Raw genomic sequence first — 21,252 nt, 5'->3', positions numbered from 1 at the left:
TTATTTACTGTTGTTTGATGTCTGGAGATGGTAAGTAGCAAAGGTAGTACACTCTTTTACCACAAGTTATAAAGGAAAAAAAAGAAAAATCCAATGTTCTGTTATAGTGTGCACCCTGGGCTCTTAAAATGGAAGTTTCTGTTTTGTCTCCAAGCCTTCTTTATTTTGTAGGCAGGCGTGAGAGCTGTAATGCTAAATGAATGGTATGTATTAAGTCCATACAATAGCTCTTTAAAAAACAATTACATATTGCACAAGAGGGAGAAGAAACCACTCCATTCCTGTAAATGGCCACTTAAGATGTAGACAATAAACAGATAACTGTAATAAATAATCTGGCATATTTTAGCTTTAACATTTAGGAGGAGTAAATCAGAGCTCTTTCCCCATTGTCTGCTGAGATGCATTGGAAATGGAGTTGGAGTGAAAGATTTCACTCGGAGTTGTGGCAAGGTGTTGGAAAGACCATGGGAGCGTGTAGGAGTCTCCTGCCCTCCCCTGGGTTTTATTACACTTTTCCCTGCACCACCCCTCCCTGTTCACAAGCATGTGCCGCTCTCCCCTGAAATGGGAGAGACTTCCTTAAGTCTCACTTGCCTCTTGTGAATAAGTGCCAGAGCAACGCCTGGGGAATAAAGCCTTCGCCGGCAGAATTAACGCGTCTCCCAGATTGCTCATTGGGTATTTAGTCCTTCGCCTCTCCAACGGCTTTGCTTTTCCACCCTCCTCTGCCCATTCATACCTGCTCCTCGCAGACAAAACCAGCTGCTCTTCTGCTCTGTGCAAAGTCTGAGTGCTGGTATTTAAATGCAGCTCCAGTTGCTAAGCCCCGGCGAGCAGCGAGTGCCTGGCTGAGGCTTGCAACCGAGGGCTGTGTCGCTTTAAGGCATGTGATACTTTCCCAAGCAGGGATGTATTGAAATAGGCAACGGTACTTACAGCATCGTATAGCAGTGTACATACAACTGCCTTACTCTGCACTGCCCGCACTGGAGTGAGGCTGCTCTGTCATTAAATGTAAACTGCTTCTCGTCCTTAAGTATCCTGGAAGCTGCAAATTATCTCAAGATCACTTCAAAGGTCTCATCAAGCGGAAGGTGATGCTAGGAGATGATTTAAAGGTGAAAATGAGAAGGTTTCCACCCCTCAAACCTTGGCCACTTTTCTGACGGCAGAGTCTTAGAGCTCAGATGTCTTCTTTACTCTGGAAACAGGATTTGTAACGAAAAAGATTTTTTTTTCTTCTTTTAATCCTGATAAAGAAGATTACTGGGAAGCTATTAAAAATCCCTTATTGTGACACAATGGATTTAAAAAAGTGTTAGATCTCTCCAATGAACACTAATAGAGTGCTCTGCTCTTGGTTGGATTACTCAGGTAAGGAGCTCTTCTTTAGGATTTAAGATTCAGAAAGCAGATCAGATCATCAGATAAGTAGAGGAATACTCGCTGCTGTGTTTCTTTACTAATGATAAGATGATCTGTGTGTAAAAGTGTGTATGTGAAAGCAGTTTGCTGACAAGTGCATGAAGAAATGTTTGTAAGAAATGCTGGGCTTTGAGCAAAGGTAGTTTGAAATAGTGTAGTTCGAGAGGTTGTTTTTGTTCTTTTTTTTAATAAAAGGAAGAAAAAAAAGGCAGGAAGCTAATAATAAAGACTGAGTGGGTTAAGTAAGTCTGCTCTCCATGTGGCAAAGGATACGGTGCCGGAGGAAAGGCACAGAAGCATTTAGCAATAGAAGTTTGGCTTTGCTTCACTGTTTGGCTAGGATTTTTAAAGTTCAGTTTAAATAACCTGAATACCTGAAATATCCCTATGTGAGAGTCACCTTTCTCTCTTACCATTTTGTATAAAAAGCATGGAACACCAAATATGACGCGAAGGCATTAATTCCCAGAGACATGCAAAACCTACTGGGAGCTCCCTGATCTGAAGGGATTGAACCCCTTTTGCAAGATAGAGGTCTAAAAAGAGGGGAGAAAAAGTACACTGTATACTGCAAAGTAAACAGTTGGAAATGAAATTAATTACATGCTAAGCTGTGCATCAAACAGCGCAGAGAAAGGAAGAGCCTCATGCTCTTATCAAAATAATGTTTTGGTGTTTTCTATTAATTATATTTGTCAGTTTACGTGGTTCCTCTCAACCAGACTTAAAAAGCTTCCCAAAGACTGTGTGCTACTTTAATATTGGGGCAAAAAAAAAAATAAAATATATGTGTATATTTTATTACCACTGTATTTCACTATTGTAATATTGTTAATTTTTCTACTGCAGAAATCCCCCAATAGATTACATACGACTCTTGATATTTTTTTTTGAAATTTTTTTGTAAATACATGATTTTTCTATGAGAGAGATTTAATCTTTCTAAGTCTTTCTTGCTCTGTTGAGCTGATTGGATTATTAGATAGAAGACAGCATCACGTCATTGGCTGGATAAGAGTGCCTGAAGTTTGATTAATTTGGCAATATGAAATGCAGCAGAAGGTGTTGTTAAGGGAACTGGACGATGTGTAGCGTAGCTGAGCCTTGCAAACCTCCCGATCCTTGCAGGCACTGAGAAAGAGCTGCTGGAAGTTAAAAAGTCAGAGGGAGATTTAGCCAGTTAGTACAGTAATGAATACAAGTACGAAAACCCACATTTGTTTGTATTGGATGGCCAATTATGCCAGCACTGGGAGACAAAGAGATTGCTCTTTCTCTTTGTAATAGAAATCTTTTTTAAAATTCTGACGCTATCTAGTCTGTGAAAAGATCAAATCTTCTATAGAATATGTCTGAAATTCAGTCTGGCCATACCCCAGTCCCTTTATATGCACAGGTCGAACAAAAGGAAGCTCATTTCATCTGGGGATTAGAACATAATTCTGAGAAACAATTACTTTGTTTAGCAGGCAGCATCATGATTAAAAATTAATGCTCGCAAAAGTAAAAAACAATGAAGTGTTACCTTCTGGGTCAGTATTAGCCTTCCAGTCTTGGGGTTGGAGTATTTTCGAAATGCATCTCAGATACCCAAGGATGTTGCATGCCTATCTGTGATGTGTTTAAAGTAGTTTTGATATTGTCTGGGCATCATGTTTTTTCAGCTGGCTGTTTGATTATTTTTTTTATTTTTCAACTCCTCTGTAAATTCAGCTATGGACCAGTGCGGGAATATTTTCCACCCTTCTATTTACATTGTTTTTTCTAGTCCTCAGATCATTACAGTTTCATTTTTACCACTGAATTATTAAAGTGTTGACATCTTGTTACATCAGCTGTCCTTTTTGGACATGACCTTTGTTGTAAGACAATTGCATCCTCCAGGGGGGAAAAATAACCAAGAGGTAAAAGACATTTAGGAACAGGAGTAAAAGAGGTGGTGGTGGGGGAAATATTAAAAATACTGTTGTAATGGAAGCTGACTATTCTGTGTGCTGTAAGGCAATGGATAATAATGTCTATCTAATATTTTGTTTAGAGAATGGCAGTGGTCTCTGCAATGTCCTGGGTCCTGTATTTGTGGATAAGTGCCTGTGCAATGCTGCTCTGTCAGGGGTCCCTCCATCACACTTTCCAGCAGCATCACCTGCACAGACCAGGTAGGACTGAGATCAGCTGTGGGATGCCGTAAGATTGCAGGCTCTCTGCCCGTGCTCATGTCTGTCTTGATAAATGATTGAATAATCATACAATCCTTTTTCTCATTTAACTTTTATGAGTTGCTTACCTTTACATTGCACAGCATCTTTTTTTTTTTTTTATTGGTCTAATGTGTGTTGTGCTTTACCAATCTGATGTTGGATTATTCATCCTTTAATGTCATCTTCGAACAACTTCCCAACACAGGAATCCCATTTTGGACAATTGTTTAGTTTCTCTCTCTTTCTGTCCTTATTTCCATCTTCCCTTCTCCAAATTTCATGCAGTTCTGGAATGGGTGTATAACTCAAAGGCGTTGTGACAACACAGGTTTGGATAACTTTGCAGTTACCTGATCCATACTGGACACAGGTCCCACTGGCACCAAATCTCACTCAGTCACTAGTGTTTACTGGAGGTTGGGTATTTGCCTTAGCATAAATGAGAGACACAGTTATTATCAAGTTCTCAAGCTTACTTCTGAAAATTGATGCTTTTGTGAAAGTGCAGCCCAGAGGAAAATTTGGGACTGTCTTTCAATGGAATGAAGTGCCTGTCAAGTCAGAATAAATCCCACAGGTTAGCAGTGGAAAATGCAGCTCACTTTGACTGTTGTGATCTACAGAGACTGCACATTAGTAGTTTTATTGTGTTTTTATTAATGGAAATGGATCATGTAACTTTTGTTAATTGCTCTCTGAAGATTGTGCACCACGTTAACAATTACAAAGTTGGCATTCTAGTGCAGTATTATCATCTGGTTAAAATTAGATGGGTCAAGAATGTTGCTTAACAAATCTGGATGCGAAGAAAGTTAGGAGAGGTTTTTAAGAGCCTTAGAAATGAAAGATGGAAAATGTTAACTCGCAGTGATGAATCATTTAATGATGTGGCAACTAATAATTCAATAGTTCTTTTATCTAATGGCATGTCTTCAAAGACAGATGTTCTTGAACTGCGGGTCTTTAGCCAACTTAACGACTCAAAGTTTTCCCAACTACTTTCATTGACCAAAAGTCAGGTATTGACACTGCCTTGCTTTCTTGTAATAAAATATGCATAGCATAGAGAAATAGACCTGAGCCTTTGATAGACCAGCTCTCAGTAACTATGTTAGAGCATCAGATTAACTAAAGGTGTTATCTTCACTAGCTGGCACCAAAAGTTTGAGAGTATTTGAAGTTGAGTGGGGAGGTTCTTATTTGGGACTTGCAGAGAAATGAACAAAATATTTATTACAATGCAATTGCAAGTAACACTGCAGGTTGTTTGAGTCTGTCCCCCAGTGAAAGAAATAGGAAAAAACAGCCCAGCTAAACAGATAGGTAAGAGGAAAATGTAATCTCATTTTACAAAATCACTTGAAACAAGCGACATTATGAGAAAAAATGAGTGCTGGGCAGATTCAGAGCTCTGCAACATTTGCCTAAGCTTGAAAAATTGTCTTTTTTATGAAACAAGAACAGCAAGACACTGAATGCATACCAAGTATTGGGGAAATGTGAAAAATGACAAAATCTTTCACTTGGAGATGTGATACAGATAGAGTGAAGGTTTTACAGCTGCCTCATCACCTACTTAGAAACAGCCAAGCTTTCCCTCCTGTGAGCCTTTCTCAGGCAGCTTCTCCACACCCTACATGAATAAGATTGATGGTGTTCTGATTCCAGGCAGCCAATTTCAGTCTCTCAAGAAATAATCCACTACATTGACAGATGAGTGGAATCTGACATGATGTTCACCTCGGATTCAGATTGTGCTGCACCTGGGAACTACCAGCTAGGGAGTGTCCTTTAGGGAGACTGTTAGAGATTTTGGACAATTTCTGCTGTCACAACAGAAAATAAAGACAGTGCTTTTTATAAGGCCATGAATTTCTAGTCTGTCAACTGAATGTGAAAGGTTGTACATAAAAAGGATGGAAATATGTTAACTAGAAAACTGAGTGATTTTAATGTATTCAACTGCAGTCCCTGAGCACACCCTATTTTTCATATTTATAATATTAGGAATGCGTCATTTACTTTTAGTTAGTCACTGTGTAAGTAAGATTAAAATGTTCAGCCAAATAAAAGTGAATAAAAAATGCATGCAGATGAGCCAGTGCATAATTTCAGTAATTTAATATTTGGTATATGAAATTTCAACTTATTGAATCATAGCAAATATAGCTGTAATCAATAGCATGCTCAGCATACCTTTTCTTTCAGTTCATGATCTTCCACAGATAATGAGATGCTCTAAAATAAGAGAATTGGAGCTGTTCAGCTCCATCATGGGGCTACTTTGGTACAAGATAATTAAAAAGGCAGGTTCCACCCCTGTTTTGTGCTTCTCATACTTGATGAATAGAAGAGCCTTACTGAGCACAGGGAGCTGCAGGTAAAAGATAAAATCCTCGTGGAGTGTATTTGGTGTAATAAACTTGAACTGAACTCAGGGCATTAGCACAGTGAATACACCTGTCTGTACTACTGCAGTTAATCTGGTTTTGAAACCCTGGAAATAAAGGGCAATACATGAAAAGGTTGGCTTATCTTCAGAGATTTCTGAGCTTGTTATATTTTTTTTTTCTGAAACTTTCTTAAGCAAGTATCTGAACGGGTTGACATAGATTTCCACACACTGTGCAATCACACAAGTCTCAAGCTTCCTGTTAGTGTAATATAAACTTTCAGTTCTATAATTCAGTACTACTTTATTCAGTGAGATGATTTAGCAGAAGGTACAAACCTGAAAACAAGTGTGATAAACTGCTTTACATGGTAGTATTTGTAGCTCTATTTTCTGTGAAAGGTTGGCAGGCAGGCACAAATAGTAAGGGCGTAGTAAATATTGCTTGAATTTAAGTTGGGTATGCTGTACTTATTATTTGTATCTCCTTATTAATTCTTTCTTATCTCATTAACACAATGAAAAGTTTGAATGCTGCTGTTAAGTAACCTCAAGTATTGGTGGCTGCTTCTTTTGACTCCGGTAGGTAAGGTGGGCAGGGTAGATTTTCGGGCTTCTTTGCTGGGATTGGAGGAGACCTTTGGAGTAAGCTAGCTGAATGCTATTGCAGTATAATTCCCCTTGGGAATTACACATGGCTTTCTGCAGGTTTTTTTATGACTATATTTCATTTTCATGAAAATTATGTTAGGCAAAGGATGTGTGAAAGCATTCACAGGAAATAACTTTATGTGGAAACAAATCTCCATCTTTTTCAAGCATGTCACTTCTGTGTGATTTAATAAGAAACGGTGGTAATGAGAAGAATTCCACATTGGCTGTTTTAGGCTCTAAGATACACAGTTGTAGAGCTGTTGAATTGGCCTGAGGATTAGAGTGGACAGGTTGTGATTTTCAGAGTTAGCTGAGTGCCTGTGATAGTCCATTGATCATCTGATTGACAGGATTGACCCTGCCTAGAGGTAGGAAGTAGATGCTGGCATTTGGCAAGACAACAACATATTAACAAAGTAAAGGATTTAAGTTTAAAAAAATAACCACCACCCTTTCAATCATGCAATTCTTAGCAATTTTTCTGGCTTTCTTCCATAACAAGGGTTGTTTTCCTCCTGCTGAGGACCACCAGCTAGTATTGGATGACAGCAGATAGCTCTGGCCAAGCATTGCTTAAAATATGGGAAAGTACATTGGATTCACCTGTAAGTCTGTGCAAAATAATTAGGTACACATTAAGTATGCTAGGTTAGTCTTGCCGACAGTGTAAAGATGTGAGGCAGACACAAGCAAAAACATGCACCTACTGTAGCAATGCTGACATTTGCAAATATGTTAATTAAAAATAGGTCTATTCAGAGGAAGAAATCATGGAATGAATCAAGGCTGGAATTGGATGCCTACTAAACATGAAGTACCTTTTATTGTGACAGTAGTTAATGATGGTGCCCATTAAAAATAGTCTCAAATGTTTCTCTGTACCTCATATTATAAGGAAGAAAATCAGTCTCAAAGCAATTCTGCACTAACTAACCAGTAACATCGACCTACAGATGCTCTGAGCGTGTTTCTCAGTAGACCGCATTTTGCAGAACCTTGGGTCTGTGGCTGTGAGCAAAAAATGTCTCGGTTCTGATCTTGGCCTTCCCACTGATTTTTATAGCCTTGGGGGAAACTGCATATTTTCACATTTCAAAAGGCCTGCCGTTTTCATATGTCACATGTATGTGGCTATTCAGCTCAAAACAAACTGGGAAGAATGATGGTCTGGTTCTAATTCCTCAGGAAACCGTAAATAAAATGTGTCTTTATTTTGCAGAACGATTGAAAATTGGAAGATTAATTCAACGGGATTTTGGCTCTTGGTATTGACAAAAGCAAGTGTGGGACTAGGTAGCTGAATATATACAGTTTCTATGATTAGCAAGAACTGTATTCCATTAATCATACAGTGTGAATGCAAACTGTTGCCTTCAGTATACAATATCCAAATTGCCATGCAACAGCTTAGCCAGTATCCAGCAGATCATGTCACAGGCATGAAAGCTGACGACTGGTGTTTCTTGCTGTGTTAATTAAAATGAACAAACTTATAAGCTCGAAGGCCTGATTCAGACATCACTTACGCCAGTAAATGCACAGGAAACACCATATGTATCCTGGTTTGTTCACAATTGGAAAACCTGCTCACAACAAGCTATTCCAGTCACTCACTGGAAATATCTTTCTCGTGACACCTTTCTGTTATATACCTCTGGCCTTCACAGTCTGTTCTGGAAAATGTGAAACTACCACCAACTGCTAAGTAAAGAAATCCAGATTGGAGGTACCTACTGTGTTCCTGGTCGCACATAAAATATATTTGGATGTATGCGGACAAAACTTTGTATTTTGTGTAGGCAGAGAACTGATGTAATGAAATCAACACTTAAGGGTGAGGTAGGATTACTAGCAGCGTGATAGCAATGAATTGCCTACTGTGCTTGTGTGTTGCACTTGTTTGCAGCAGCAGACTTTATTGGAAGTATTGCACCCTGTGATTTTATTTTTTTTGTAAAAATCAAATATCCAAAGAAGAAACAATATAACTGTAGGGTGTGTTTGCAGCTAGAGTTAGCTATGGTTGTGGGGTTTTTTCTTTTTTTTTTTTTTTCCTTTTTTTCCTGGTGTCTGTAAGCTGTTGATTCAGTGTGCTCCTCCCCCTCAGGTAAAGGGGGAAAGGGTAGGTAGGCAGGCATTGCTAAGGAGCGACCAGTGCTCGGTGGAGGCTCAAAGGCGAGAGGACACCTCTCCCTTCACCAGAGAAGGGTGTGTAGCTGGGAGGCTGGCAGCTCAGTTGCAGGTGGAGGAAAGCTGTCACCAGTCATGCCGCTGAACGCGACACCTTGTTAGTTCTGATCCAGGGAGACTAAACAACCTGAGAGGGGAGCAGGTGTTGCAGCTCGATGGACTGTGAAGAACAGCATGGCCAAGGTGTGCGGTGGGGCACTGAGCAGACTGCTGTGCCCAGCGTGGCTCCACGGGAGCCACTGCAAGCGTGGCTGCGTTCCCTGCAATCACCCTCACAGCATGCCTTGTGCAAAAGAGTGATGGCAAGGTGCTAACGGTGGTGTTTCGAGACCAAGGATGTGATTCCTGCATGTGATTTGCACAGGCAGTGCCTGTGCTCTGGTTCAGTTTTGGTTCCCCTTGCTCCATCCTTCCTCCTGGCCGTGCTCCTGTCCCTGTCCCATGCCACTTCAGCTCTCCCTCGGGCCTCTCTGCAGGCAGCCACGCCGGCAGGCACAAAGCACATCCTCCTTTGCGTGGCAGAAGCTGCTCTGGGAAGACGGGGACCAGAAAGCACCTCTTGCTGTGATGACCCCGGCAGGCATCTCCTCCTCCCATACCAGTGTGCTGAGCCCCCATCTCCAGTGCAGCCTTGGGGCTTTGGTGGCCATGGCGGGACGTTTCAGCGCACTTGCTATTTGTAGCTTGCTGTCACGGTATTAAAGACTGGGAATTGATACAGCCGTGGTGGAGTTCCAAGGAAAATTTGGCACCTACAAATATAAACCCCAAAGGCAAACTACATTGCTCTGCGCTGAAGTATTTCTGCTGATAACATCAAGAAACCTGCCTTTAATGATTAGCCTACTTTAGTCCAAGGCTCATTTATATTTTAAAAGGCAATATCCAAGTGCATTTCCTCATAAGATAGAAGTGTTTTCTCCCATTACGTTTCACATTGTTTTATCCTATCCCACTTACAATCTTTGTATTTCCTTTTGAATGTTTTCTTTTCCACTCTTCTGTGAAATCAACCTTTGCTGTGAGCAAGATTTATTTTCCTGATGGGATTCAGTGTTTTTGCTGTTTTCAGATGCTTTGTACAGAACAGTTATCTCCAGCTATAAACTTTTTTCTTTTGCATGGGAGTGGTGCTGGAGATTTCTTTTCATTGTGCTCTAGGCAGGGACCACGAGGACTGTAGCACAGTTGGACTCTAAATTTATGAGACTTGGCCATTGATGCACAATGGGGAACTGGGGCTGTAAATTAAGCTGAATGAAGTTACAAAGCCCAGTGTATGTATCTGTGACTCATACTTCTATGCTCTATTTAGAAGATTGTTATCTGACATCTCTCTCTTGCCTTCTGTATTCCTTTCAGAACAACAGTTTTCCCCTTTTCCTTCGCAGTGGGTGAAGAAACCATTTCAGCCATTCTTGAAAGGTCACTTCAGTGACAGCAGGTGTAAGATCACTGTTACTGTATGACAATAATTGTGTCATAGTATCCCATTGTAATCCTTGTTTTACTTTGAGAGAACACCTTTTCTTGGGAGCTGAATTGCCTGCAGGAATGGAGGATCTTACTAGTTTTTAGGAGATGTGAAAGTGATTCCTTGGGAATCGCCAAGCAAAGTGCGATACGTGGGAAGTCTGCTACCTGTGATGGCTGAATTTCCTTCTGCCATGGAGCTCTCGCTGTGGTGCCTTGTCTTTGAGCTACAGGTAATCTGGGAACAGCCTGCTCTAAGCTAGCAGCTCCCACCAACAGTCATATGGGCTGAGTGCTTTTTAAAATGGTGCATAAATATTTCTTCTATGAGCTGTGAAGTTTTATTTGTATACTTACATCTCACTAAATGAATAGGTAACTAAAAAGCAGCTTAAATGGTGATCCTTGTGATTATTAGAAGAGCTGCTGGTTCAGATCAAAATATGCATTTCATGCATCCTCATGCATTATATAAAACTCTATTGGATTAATTATTTTTTCTGCAGATGGTAGATCTGAATTGAGAACCTCCATTGTGAATCTACCAAATACAATGTGCAAAAATCACTTCTGCTGCTAACTGTGCAAGTTAATTGATGGAGAACTTGAATGGAAAACTCCTATGAACGTACATGTCAGTTTATTGGGAAGTGGGAAACTCGGAATTATGATTTCCTATGTTGTAAATAATGTCAGCAGCCATGAGGGTCTATAGATCAGCTTGAGTGCAGGCAAGAGCCTCAGTCTTAACTGCACACACTCTGATAAAATGTTTTTGGTTTTGGGGTTTTTTTTACTGTCCTCATTAATGCTTCTCAAAAATGCTGCTAAATATTTCTGGCAAGCAAAGCTTCAGTGTAATTTTGATGTATTGTTAAGGATTTATTAATTATAATCTTTTCTTGCAGAGTCTATTTATATTTGATCATGACATTAATTGGTTGCCAAAACAAACTAGAGTTAATTGTGTTTAATTAAGTGGTGGGGAGCAAGCAAGGATAGTTTATTTGGAAAATCTGTTTCATTGATTTATATGTTTATTTTTTAAAAGAGTATGAATAAATGAAGGGAACCTATTGTTTATCACCTTTTTCCCTACGTGCTGCCCAGGAATCATCAATAACATAGTTGTGACTTTGAACATATTCAAGAGTTGAAAAGTATCTGTATTATATATGTTTGTCTACACAAACCTGTAAGAAGTAAATGTTCCCATTCTGAATCATCCTGAATTTAAATAAAACCTGAAACCAAACAGGAATGAGATCAAATAACATTAAAACTAACAGTCAGGTGTCTGCAGAACAATGTGTCCTGAAATATACATTTTAGAGAAAAACAATTTCATTTCAGATTTGGCTAAAGGCACTTTGGATATGGAAGATGAGGTAAAATACACTAAAATATTATAGAAAATATTTTTGTAGTTGTAATTGTATTAATACAACATATATTGTATTTCTATGACCCAGTAGCTACTATATTTTTCTGTCACGCATTTCAAAACCCACTAATTTTACAATTCAGAAGCTTTTGTACATGAGCCCAGTTTCACATTTTAAAATGTGCTAACATCAGAACTAAGTGGAGAATTCAGAGGACTTCATGTTTGGTTTTGGTTTGGGTTTTGTGTTGAGCTTCCCCCCGCCCCCCCCCCCATCCCCCGAGGAGTCTGTTTCCTAAGTTGAAACTGTAATTTGAAAATAGTTTGATATCTTCATGCCTTTCTTGTTTCTGCCTTGATATTCCTTCCTTGGGGGGGGGGGGGGGGGGGGGGCGGGGAAGTATCTACATAAGGTTTGTTATCTCAGTAGCTACCCAAAACAGGTCATCGTCCTGATAAATGAATAAATCCTGTCTGGAAGCATATATTCAGTTATGCCAGTGGCTGCCTTTTTCCTGAAAGAAATAAAGACCTCAAACATCACGTTCGATACCAATGTAAACATACGGAAGGTCTTGTGTGTTCTTCTGGCTGGTACCAGCTCTTGTTTTGGTTCGCAGCAGCACTGGAAATAAAGGATAAAGGAGGTCTAGTGTTTCCAGAAGTTGTCTTTCCTCCCAGAATGTCTTCTCTTTTATTAAAAGATATTTCCTTATCTAAGAATCTTGCTTAAATCGTAAGTTATCAGGGCTACATTAACCCTGTTTGCTGTGACAATCATTAACTCATTAAGTTCCTCTTCTTAGTTACTGGCATGGAGTGCTTTCAAATTTGGGAGGTCAGTCAGCCAGAAGTCACTGTTGTGTGTTTAAAACTCGAAGGATGCGTTGAAGATAACAGAGGGGTTTGAGTTTGTGATTGGTTTCAGTGTGCCAGGGCAGGATGTGACAGAGAATGATTGTGTCTAAGCCAGCTCCCACACCTGTAATGTTCTTATTTCTGCAGTAATACCATATTTTTCTGAGGCTTTAAAATTCAGCTGCTTTTTTTTTTTTTTTTTTTTTTTCTCCTAGGTAATTAGAAACTGTCTTTTCATGGCTGAAACCTCAGCACTTTTTCCATCTAGTCAGCTGCCTGGGTGGTGTTTATCTTAACCTTGTTTTGAGTTTCTCCGACAAATAGATGACTCCTTTAGTTCTAATTTAGTTTCTCTTGGTATTTCTATTATCTCCTTCTAGCTGGCAAGCAAGGAAATCAGATGTGCATCAAATGAAACCATTTGTCATGGATTAGTGCATGCAAATGCCTTGATAACAGCTATAGACAAAAGCTGGCGAGTGAATGCTGACTTTGGAAGAGAAAATTAACAAGGCCAAAACACTAGCAATAGCAGTCCCTAAATGAGATTATTCTACGCCAAAGAGCAAGATGACACTCTTCTGTCCCCTCCCTTGCCATGTTTTGTCTTACTAAAACTTTAGGACATTTGGTTAATGCACAGTGAACCCTGCACAGTGGAGAATTGCCCATGGGAACTTCTGGGTTTCCCAGGGCTACACAATATTGGGACCTTCCCTCTGTCCTTTAAAACCCATCTGTATCCACAGCGGAGCGGTGGGGTGGGACTCGTAGCTAGGCAAAAGTAGAGACGACCATTAGTGATGCTCCAGCATCTATACCCCAGTTTGTCTCAGCACACTGGGAGTCAGAAGAGCTGCCAGGCAGGATACATTCCATCCACCTCAACATGATTCACTTAAGTATCTTCCTCAATGCCTTGGTTAGAAATGATTTATATTTCCCTTTCCCCCGAGGACAGAACTGGGTAATTGTTTGATGCTGATTTCCTACTGTTGATAAGATGGTGAATTGAACAATGACAGCAGTTATTAGATATTTATCTCATGCTTGTGATTACTACTCCATTCTTTTTATGAGCCTGGTTGGACTTTTTTTTTTTTTTTGAGTCCTAACATGTAAGTTGAGCTCTGCCAAGTTCCCCGCTTGAAGGATGTTGTGAGGAAGAGCCATGGCACAGTTGTGAAAGGGAATTTGAGATGCCTTGACTGGGAGCAGGCTGTGGGCAACAAGCACCCTGTGCACGTTTGCATGTTGTGTTTCCATCCCCCCGATCCCCCCTTAGGAGAGTGCCGGACACAACCTTTAATTTAGTGGAACTCCCGCAATGTACCCAGGTTACCTGCTGTTTTCTGTAGGTTTTTACCTTGTTTCAATCTTTCCCCCCTGCTCCCCTCCCCCCCACCCCCCAAAAAAAAAAACACACAGGAAAAAAAAAAAACCAACACACTGTTTAGTCTATTTCTAAATTTGTCTTCCTTCCTTTAAATTAGTTTCCTTTATTTTCTTTTAAATCTTTCTTTGTGTAAGCTCTTATGGCTCTGATGTTTAGAAACAGCTCTCTGACCCTCCCCCTCTTACAGTCAGTGTACCTTGACGTGGTGTTTGAGCAACAAAATGTCATGATTTTGTCCTAATTAGAACACACCAAATTTTTAATGAAATAAATATCTTCAAACATTGCTATCTGGAAAGAATCAAAATGGAGCTATCTGATCAAAGGATTTGAAATGCTGAAATACATTTTCCACTTTGATATTGACATCATATTTTAAGTGTTTTCTAACAAAAAGTGGGGAAAACATAAATGATAACCTTTCTTCCATAGGAAAAAAATTATTTCTGTTGGTCAGAATGTTCCAATGGGAAAAATGTCACAGGTACTTGGTGCCTGTCTCTGCAGCAGACTCTGCACAAGGCAATATATCATCATAGTGGTTAAGTGTTATTTTTTTTTTATTGTTCCCCCCTCCTCTGCCTTTGCTTTCCTTTTTGTGTACTTTTACTGGAACTATAGACCTTCATCCTTTATATGCCCGAAGCTTCTCCCTCTTTTGGTGCTGTAGTGGAGTCAAGACACCTTGTGGAGGTCGTGACGTTACCACAGATGTAAGTGTGCTGGTCAGAGTGGGTGATGTAGGCTCTGCAAAGCAAACTCCTGACTGAGCAGAACAAGTTCTGAAAATGAAGAAACGCTGGTGATAAAAATAAATGTAAATTAAAGGGAAAGGGATTGCTGCTTGGAGTGTGAATCATTTAATGGTTTCCCCTAGTGAAGTAGTTCCTTGACTTTTTACATTGTATTTGAATGGCTTTGGGCTGCCTGCTGCTGCGGTGTTTCGTGATGATGTACCCTCTATGCATAGTGTGGTGTGAAGTGGTTTGGGTTTTTTTGTACCAGTCATGCTCCTCCGAGGTTCAGGATACACAAGTCCCCTCTAAACCCTGTTCTTATGAAATTAAATTATTTACTTCTGTTCCTTTTTTTCTATCCTATCAAAGGAAAATGTGTAATCTATAGTGTCTAGAGATGGAAACAAACTGCAAAGCAGTATCACACTTACAATGCAGTCCTTCTGATGAGGATTGTCTTTAGTATGCTGCTCCCTACGTCTGAGGGGCTGTGCTCTTTAACAGGTGAGAAGAGATTATCCCTTAGTCCTGACAGAATCTATGAATCAAAGTCTGTTAGGGAAAATTCATAGAGAGTTTAAAATGCAAACCTGCTTTTAAATGTACCTATATCAAAACAACTTCCTCTGTATAATAATGCGTACTGTATGAATTAGTGCCTAGAGTTTCAGAAGTCTTGCGTAATCTGTGTCCTGTCTGCTTTTAAAGAGGTACTTTAATGTCCAGCTTTCACATAGGAACCAAGCAAAGATATGAACAAAATTGAAATATGCTTTTGTTAGAAGGGATTATTCCTTATTCTGATAACATACACAGATCTCAGAACATCAATTATTTGCTCTATAGAGGGCGTGGCTTTACAGGACACCCAGCTAACACCTGCCTTTCTTTTTGGTTCTCTTCTTTCTCTTTATGCCCCACCCAAGGGCAGTCAGTCGATCCCCTGTGCAGTCTGTACGCAGCATCCAGCAGTGGAACAGATCCTCTGAGGAAACAGATCTCCCTTATGAGCATATTTAGGGCAGCTGAGATGCAAATAAGTGAGGTTCTGCTATTCTGTTCCTCATGTAGCCTCTTTAAGTGAGGCTGGTGGCTACCAGTCACTGGTACCCAGAGCAGGCATCCCGTCCCTAGCACCTCCATCCTTGGCATGGCAAGTATGAGTGTTGCTGTAAGCTGGGTGATGGATCATGGAGGCTCTTAGCTCCCTCTTTTCATGAAATCAAGTGCTTTGCTGTAAGCCAGCTTCACGCTGGCTTAAACTTTCATGGTGGTTAAGCTATAATCTATCAGACTGCCCCAGCTGTGAGGTGTAAAGAGCCTTCACGTTCACTTACTGTTACTCTATTGACAAACAAGTTGTACCCTTGTAGTGAATTTTTCCCGTGTCCGTGCTCTCAGCTGAAGCACAGGCTCCGTGCACACAGGCAGGCAGTTTCTTTGCTTCAAATGTGGAACTTTGCACTTTTAATGTAATTGCTTTCTTCAAGAGACGAGAGGGTTGGGCTTGTCTTTGGATAAAAAGGCTTCTGCTTTAAGCATGTTTCTCACTTGGAGGCTACGCTTCCCACCAGAGTTTTGTGCAATGCTTCCAATCCTTCACAGGCAGCATAACACTGATTCCGCATCACTCAAAGAACACGTTTTTTGTAACATGTCTGACTTGCAAATCTTGTTAGCTGCATGCTGTTATCTCAATATACTTGCAGCCAGCTACAGCAGCATAGAAACCTGTGGTAAGATAAATTATGTCTTTTTTTTTTTTTTTTTTTTTTTTTTGTAATATAGGGAAAAATTTCACACTACTCCATTTGCTACAACTGGAAAGAACTTAATCACTTGATTGCTGCTAAAGGCACAGATTGCTCTGGGGAGAGACCTAGGGGATCAGTCCCAACAGAGAACTGTGCTCTAGGAGTCCTAGGTGGGAAAATCACCCTTGCCTGGACCAAACAAGACATTGCTCAAAAGTAGAGTAGGGAGATTTTGTAGAGCTAGGATCCTGGGGTCCTGCATGTCCTTCCCACTAATGACCCTTCTTTTTTGGATGCTACGGTTGAGGTTCAAGCCAGCTGCCAAAGTTTTGCTTCTTACTTCTTGGAACTTGGAAAACCTCCAAGCTGGGGAAAGGTCTTCTCAATTACTCTGTTCTGGCAGCAGAAATCTTAAAGGTTATATAGCTACCCACCCAGATTGTTATGTTTTCTGGCAGGACTGTGTGCTGTCATAGATGTACAGCACGAATCCTGTGTCCCAGTTCATACTGGGGACACCTGGTTGGACTGAGGATTCCTGGCCAGAGATCCACTTCCACAGGATCCTTTTCCTTTTGTGCACTGAAGAGGTGACAGAGCTTCAGCTGGTGCCCACTGCCTGGCTTGCAGAGGGTATCTGGAGGCTCTTGTTAGGTCTGGAGAATCAAACTCTAGGGCTTGATTCCATCTGCATCGACCAATTAATGCAAAAATTGCTCATTTTAACCTCTTGTGGTTATCAGCTTTTATGTGCTTGAGGAATAGTAGCAGACTTTCTTTCCTGTTGTGACAATTGTTTATTTGTATAGTCTGAAGGTATACAGTGTAACATTATAGGCTTTGCAAAGCAGTGTTTCTTTTGTTCTGTGACTACAACAATGTAAATAATCAATTATTATTGTTTTTATTTGACAGCCAAAGTAAGATATCATGTTGGTTTGGTGCAACATTTACATTTTAAAGTTAGTTTAGAGCAATTTGATTGTTTTCCTTACTAACTGGAAAAGAAAGAATAAACAAACAAACCCAAAACCTGAAACAACTTGCACTTCTGAACACCGAAAGAAAAGCAAGGAAAAGGCCAGATTAAATTAATTATATATTAAAAATAAAAAAATAATTGTATATAAAAAAATAGAGAAGGTACTAATTCTTTCCTTAAACAGATCTAAATCAAATTATCTCTAATCAGAAGCTATGTTCTGGTGTAGGGGTTGACCCTTATCCCAAAAGTAGAGCGGTGGTGTTAAGGTCATGCTGGTAGGGAGAGTAACTTCCAATACCTCCTGAGTTTTCCATTTTGAAGAAATTAGGTAATCAGGAGAGCAGAGATGGGACATCAGGACTTTCCTCTCTCTCTCTCACTGTGAAAGGGTGAAAAAAGCCAGTTGGCTGCTCACGGTCCCGGTGGCCAACCTAGTGTGCCATGGCAGGTTGGGTGGGTTTTGAGGCAGCCCCTATCCTGACCGAAAGATGAGGGTTTGGGAGGTGATGCTAAACCTAATCCTAATCCTGAGTGCATGGCTCTGCTCTGAGCTGGGGGGGCTCTCGGGGGGTGGTGGCACACGCTAGTCATTGAGAATTAAATGCATGTGAAAAAAGAGGTTTTAATGAACAAAAGAAGTGTATTTTAAGAATACCCTGCTGTGAAGTTTAACCTCTGGGAAGGGCATACTTTGGATGTTTTGCTTTTCTGCCAGAAGAAGAAAGCTGAAGCGCTGCTTGCTAACTGTGGTGCAGCAGGCATAGATCTGCTGCCGTTCTGCTGCTGCCTTTGAAGGTGAGGTTTGAACTGTGGCTTCTCTCTGCTCGTGTTTCGGAGGTGGTCAACGCCTGGCCCCAGCCGCAGCAGAGCACTGCCCCTGGCCTCTCGTCAGCCTTTCAGAAAGCAGCAGCAGCCCACAGGGAGGGAAGGCAAAGCTTTGACAAACTGTGTGTCTGCAGTGCTGTTGAGGTGTTTTGCTGACTTCTCAGTCGTCTCGAGATCTTTGCTAATTTAATGAGCCAATTTCAATTGTCAAGGTGACAGTTATCCATGTCAGAGACCAATACTCCTTCTCTTTTAATATACATCAGCAGTTATTTTTCTGTCCTTGAAAAAACATAGACCAGAATACCACTTCATTTTGAGAGATGCTTCTAGGTAGTTTTTATTAACCGAGACTTAGTATTAGAAATGTTGGGTTTTTATCTAAGTGATAGCATCTGCTTTTGTCATTTTTATGTAAACTCAGCTCTGCTTTGCAAAGTGCCGCCGTTCTCCCCTTCTGGAGAACATGTGATTATCTACCAGCAGCGAAGCTCTGTCTGGACACTCTTAACATTAATCATTTATTCCAGCAGTTATTTAAACTGTATCTACTCGTGCCTTTTTCATGACACGCTCTTGAGAGGATGGTGGGATTCGTCAGTGGCCGTATTGGATTTTAAGTAAGGGTAATTACAGTGAATGAGTTGGGGATTATGTGCCAGAGGAAACCTTTAATGAAATGTATGAACCTGTCAGGAAAAACGTCTTCTGATAGGAACATACAAGTTTTAGCAGGATCCAAAACGTGGTGAAATGGAATAGGAGGTCAAGATCTTAACAATGTGATTGGTGGTGCGGTGGTTTGGGTGTTTCCCTGGAACCTGCTTCAGAGAAAGGATTTGAATCTCAGTCTCTCACTGGGCTGTTGAATCCATCTGAATTTTCCCTTTCCTGGGGAGACAGTCTGATTCAGCCAGAGAGCTGCTGGTTCAACATCCAGAGAGCTGCTGGTGACGCAGCATGAAGATCAGAGGTACTGGGTGTGCAGGGGGGGTGCTGGCGGCGGGGGCTGCCCAGAGCTGCCCCCACACCCGCTGCCACCCCTGCCAGCCAGCTCCCAGCCGGGCCCAGCGCTCCCCAGGCCCAGCAGCTCTGGGATCACTGGTTTCCCCAGGGAAAAGCTCTGACACGGCAGCAGTGACAGATCAGCTGGGGGGGGGGCGGGGGGGGGACGTGGCTTGTGGCCAAAGGCAGCCCACCACAGCAAGGACCGTTTTTTGGCAGCACACAGAGCACAAACGTCTTTCCAAAGCCTTGTGACTCCTGCAGAAGCACCAGCCCTGCTCTGTGCGGTGCCTTTTGGCATGGTTACCCAGCCCAGTGGACAGACTGTAGCTGTCAAACCTTGCAGAGCCCCAACTTTCTGCCAGCAGAAATAGAATGGGGTGTGAAACATTTAGAATTGGTTTTGATGGCCCTTCATGTGGAATAGAAAATGTAGATTCATTTCATAGCTGACAAAGAGCTGATTATTTATGTTTCTTGGAAAACAACTAAGAATGTCTAAGAATCTTTTTTTACCATTATGGATGACTTTCCTTGTATTTTCACATCATTCTTTTTGAATCATGACAAACTGAGATTAAACAACAGCCCCTGAGATCTGTCATTTTTTCAATGATTTACGTAGGGTGGTACCCATAAATTATGGAGGCAGCTACTGGATACTCTGAGTGAGCAAGTACTTTGTGATGTAGAGAAACATCCTGTGAATTGTATCTGCAGAAGATAACAGTGCCATCCCATAAACAAGATGCTTAGCATTTTCAGGACACTAAGCCATGAGGCAAAAGTGCTAATTTTTTATTTTTAACATAGACCCCTGAGGGTTTTTTATGATGGATTATATCACTGTCTGGCTATCTCTTTTCTCGTTTCTTTTACTGTCATCTAAATGTCAAAAGAACAAAAATCCACTTCTTGTAACAGCAAAAGGATGAAGCTTTTCCATCTTGCTCTGCTCTGAATACTGGCACGTGTGATATAACTATTTCTCAGTAAATAATTCACCCAATTTTGAACCACCCTCTTGTCTGAAGCATGTCCCTCCTCTGTAATGGGAAGGTTTGGAAAGATGCTATAAGAAAAGGAGGCTTAATTTTGTTCTACTGCAAAGCTGCCTTATTTACAGCTGCTATCATTTTATGTATTTCCCTTCATTACTCCTTGAGGAGGATGGAGGAAGGTGGCAATGTATCATCTCCCAAAATGAGAATGTGTGGATATGCCTATAGCCTGATGTATCTAACCTTTTTGCTCTCAGTGGTGCAGGCACATTTGTGTACAAGACTGTCTGTCACCTCACCTGGTACTGCAGACCTGCTTTAGTATACAGAGCTGGATTCTGCACTCAATTTCTTCACAGAACATTGTCCTTCACTCTTCCATTATTTCTTGTCATCACAAAATAGTCCAGGGTGGACATGTTCAAAGCAGCAAGGTGTTAGCTGCTTTCACGGATAACTAAGTACTAAATGTTTCCCATCAGTTGACCAGGTCTTGCAGTCAGTTATTCAAACAGTTGCAAGGGTTTGGGATTTGGTGCTGTTTCTGCTGGGTCTTGATGAAGACTGAAATGTTTTGAGTTTTGCTATTGCTGAGAGCATCTTTCCTCATTGTGCAAATGCCAGTCTGGAGTGAGATTCTTCCCCTAGGGCCGTGGCTTGTCACAGGCCAAAGTAGCAGCAGGAATAGCATTGTGAGGGGCAGTAAGAAAAAATCCCTACATTGCATTGTCCGGGGGAAATGAATGTTGCTGCCGCCTTCGGACTCATTTTTTCCCAACAGACAGAATTTCTGCAGCTCCCTTAAGAGCAGTACAGCCACCTGTTTGCAGTTGCAGAGCAAGATGTGCCAATAGCTGCCCTGGTCAGGGCAGCAGCAGTGTTGCTGCAGTGCAGGATGCTCAGCACACATAACTTTTCCATGTATCTTGCCCATACACCCCCCAGGCCAGCCTGGCTTCACCTGTCCTC

General features: G+C 41.1%; 1 protein-coding gene across 1 annotated transcript in view; it reads left to right on the top strand.

Annotated features, from left to right (window-relative positions):
• The first annotated feature begins 769 nt into the window (after positions 1-769).
• The window catches only part of TAFA1 (TAFA chemokine like family member 1), a 231,635-nt gene continuing 211,152 nt past the window's right edge, over positions 770-21,252 (top strand). The window contains exons 1-2 of the mRNA XM_040593672.1: positions 770-1,377; positions 3,467-3,587. Of these exons, the coding sequence (XP_040449606.1) occupies positions 3,470-3,587 (118 nt within the window). The 5' untranslated portion in view covers positions 770-1,377; positions 3,467-3,469. The remainder of the gene's footprint in view (positions 1,378-3,466; positions 3,588-21,252) is intronic.

Source organism: Falco naumanni, chromosome 4 (assembly GCF_017639655.2).
Source record: "Falco naumanni isolate bFalNau1 chromosome 4, bFalNau1.pat, whole genome shotgun sequence".
NCBI classification, from domain to species: domain Eukaryota; kingdom Metazoa; phylum Chordata; class Aves; order Falconiformes; family Falconidae; genus Falco; species Falco naumanni.
Note: the sequence above shows the minus strand (reverse complement) of the source record. Positions and strands in the feature narration are given on the sequence as shown.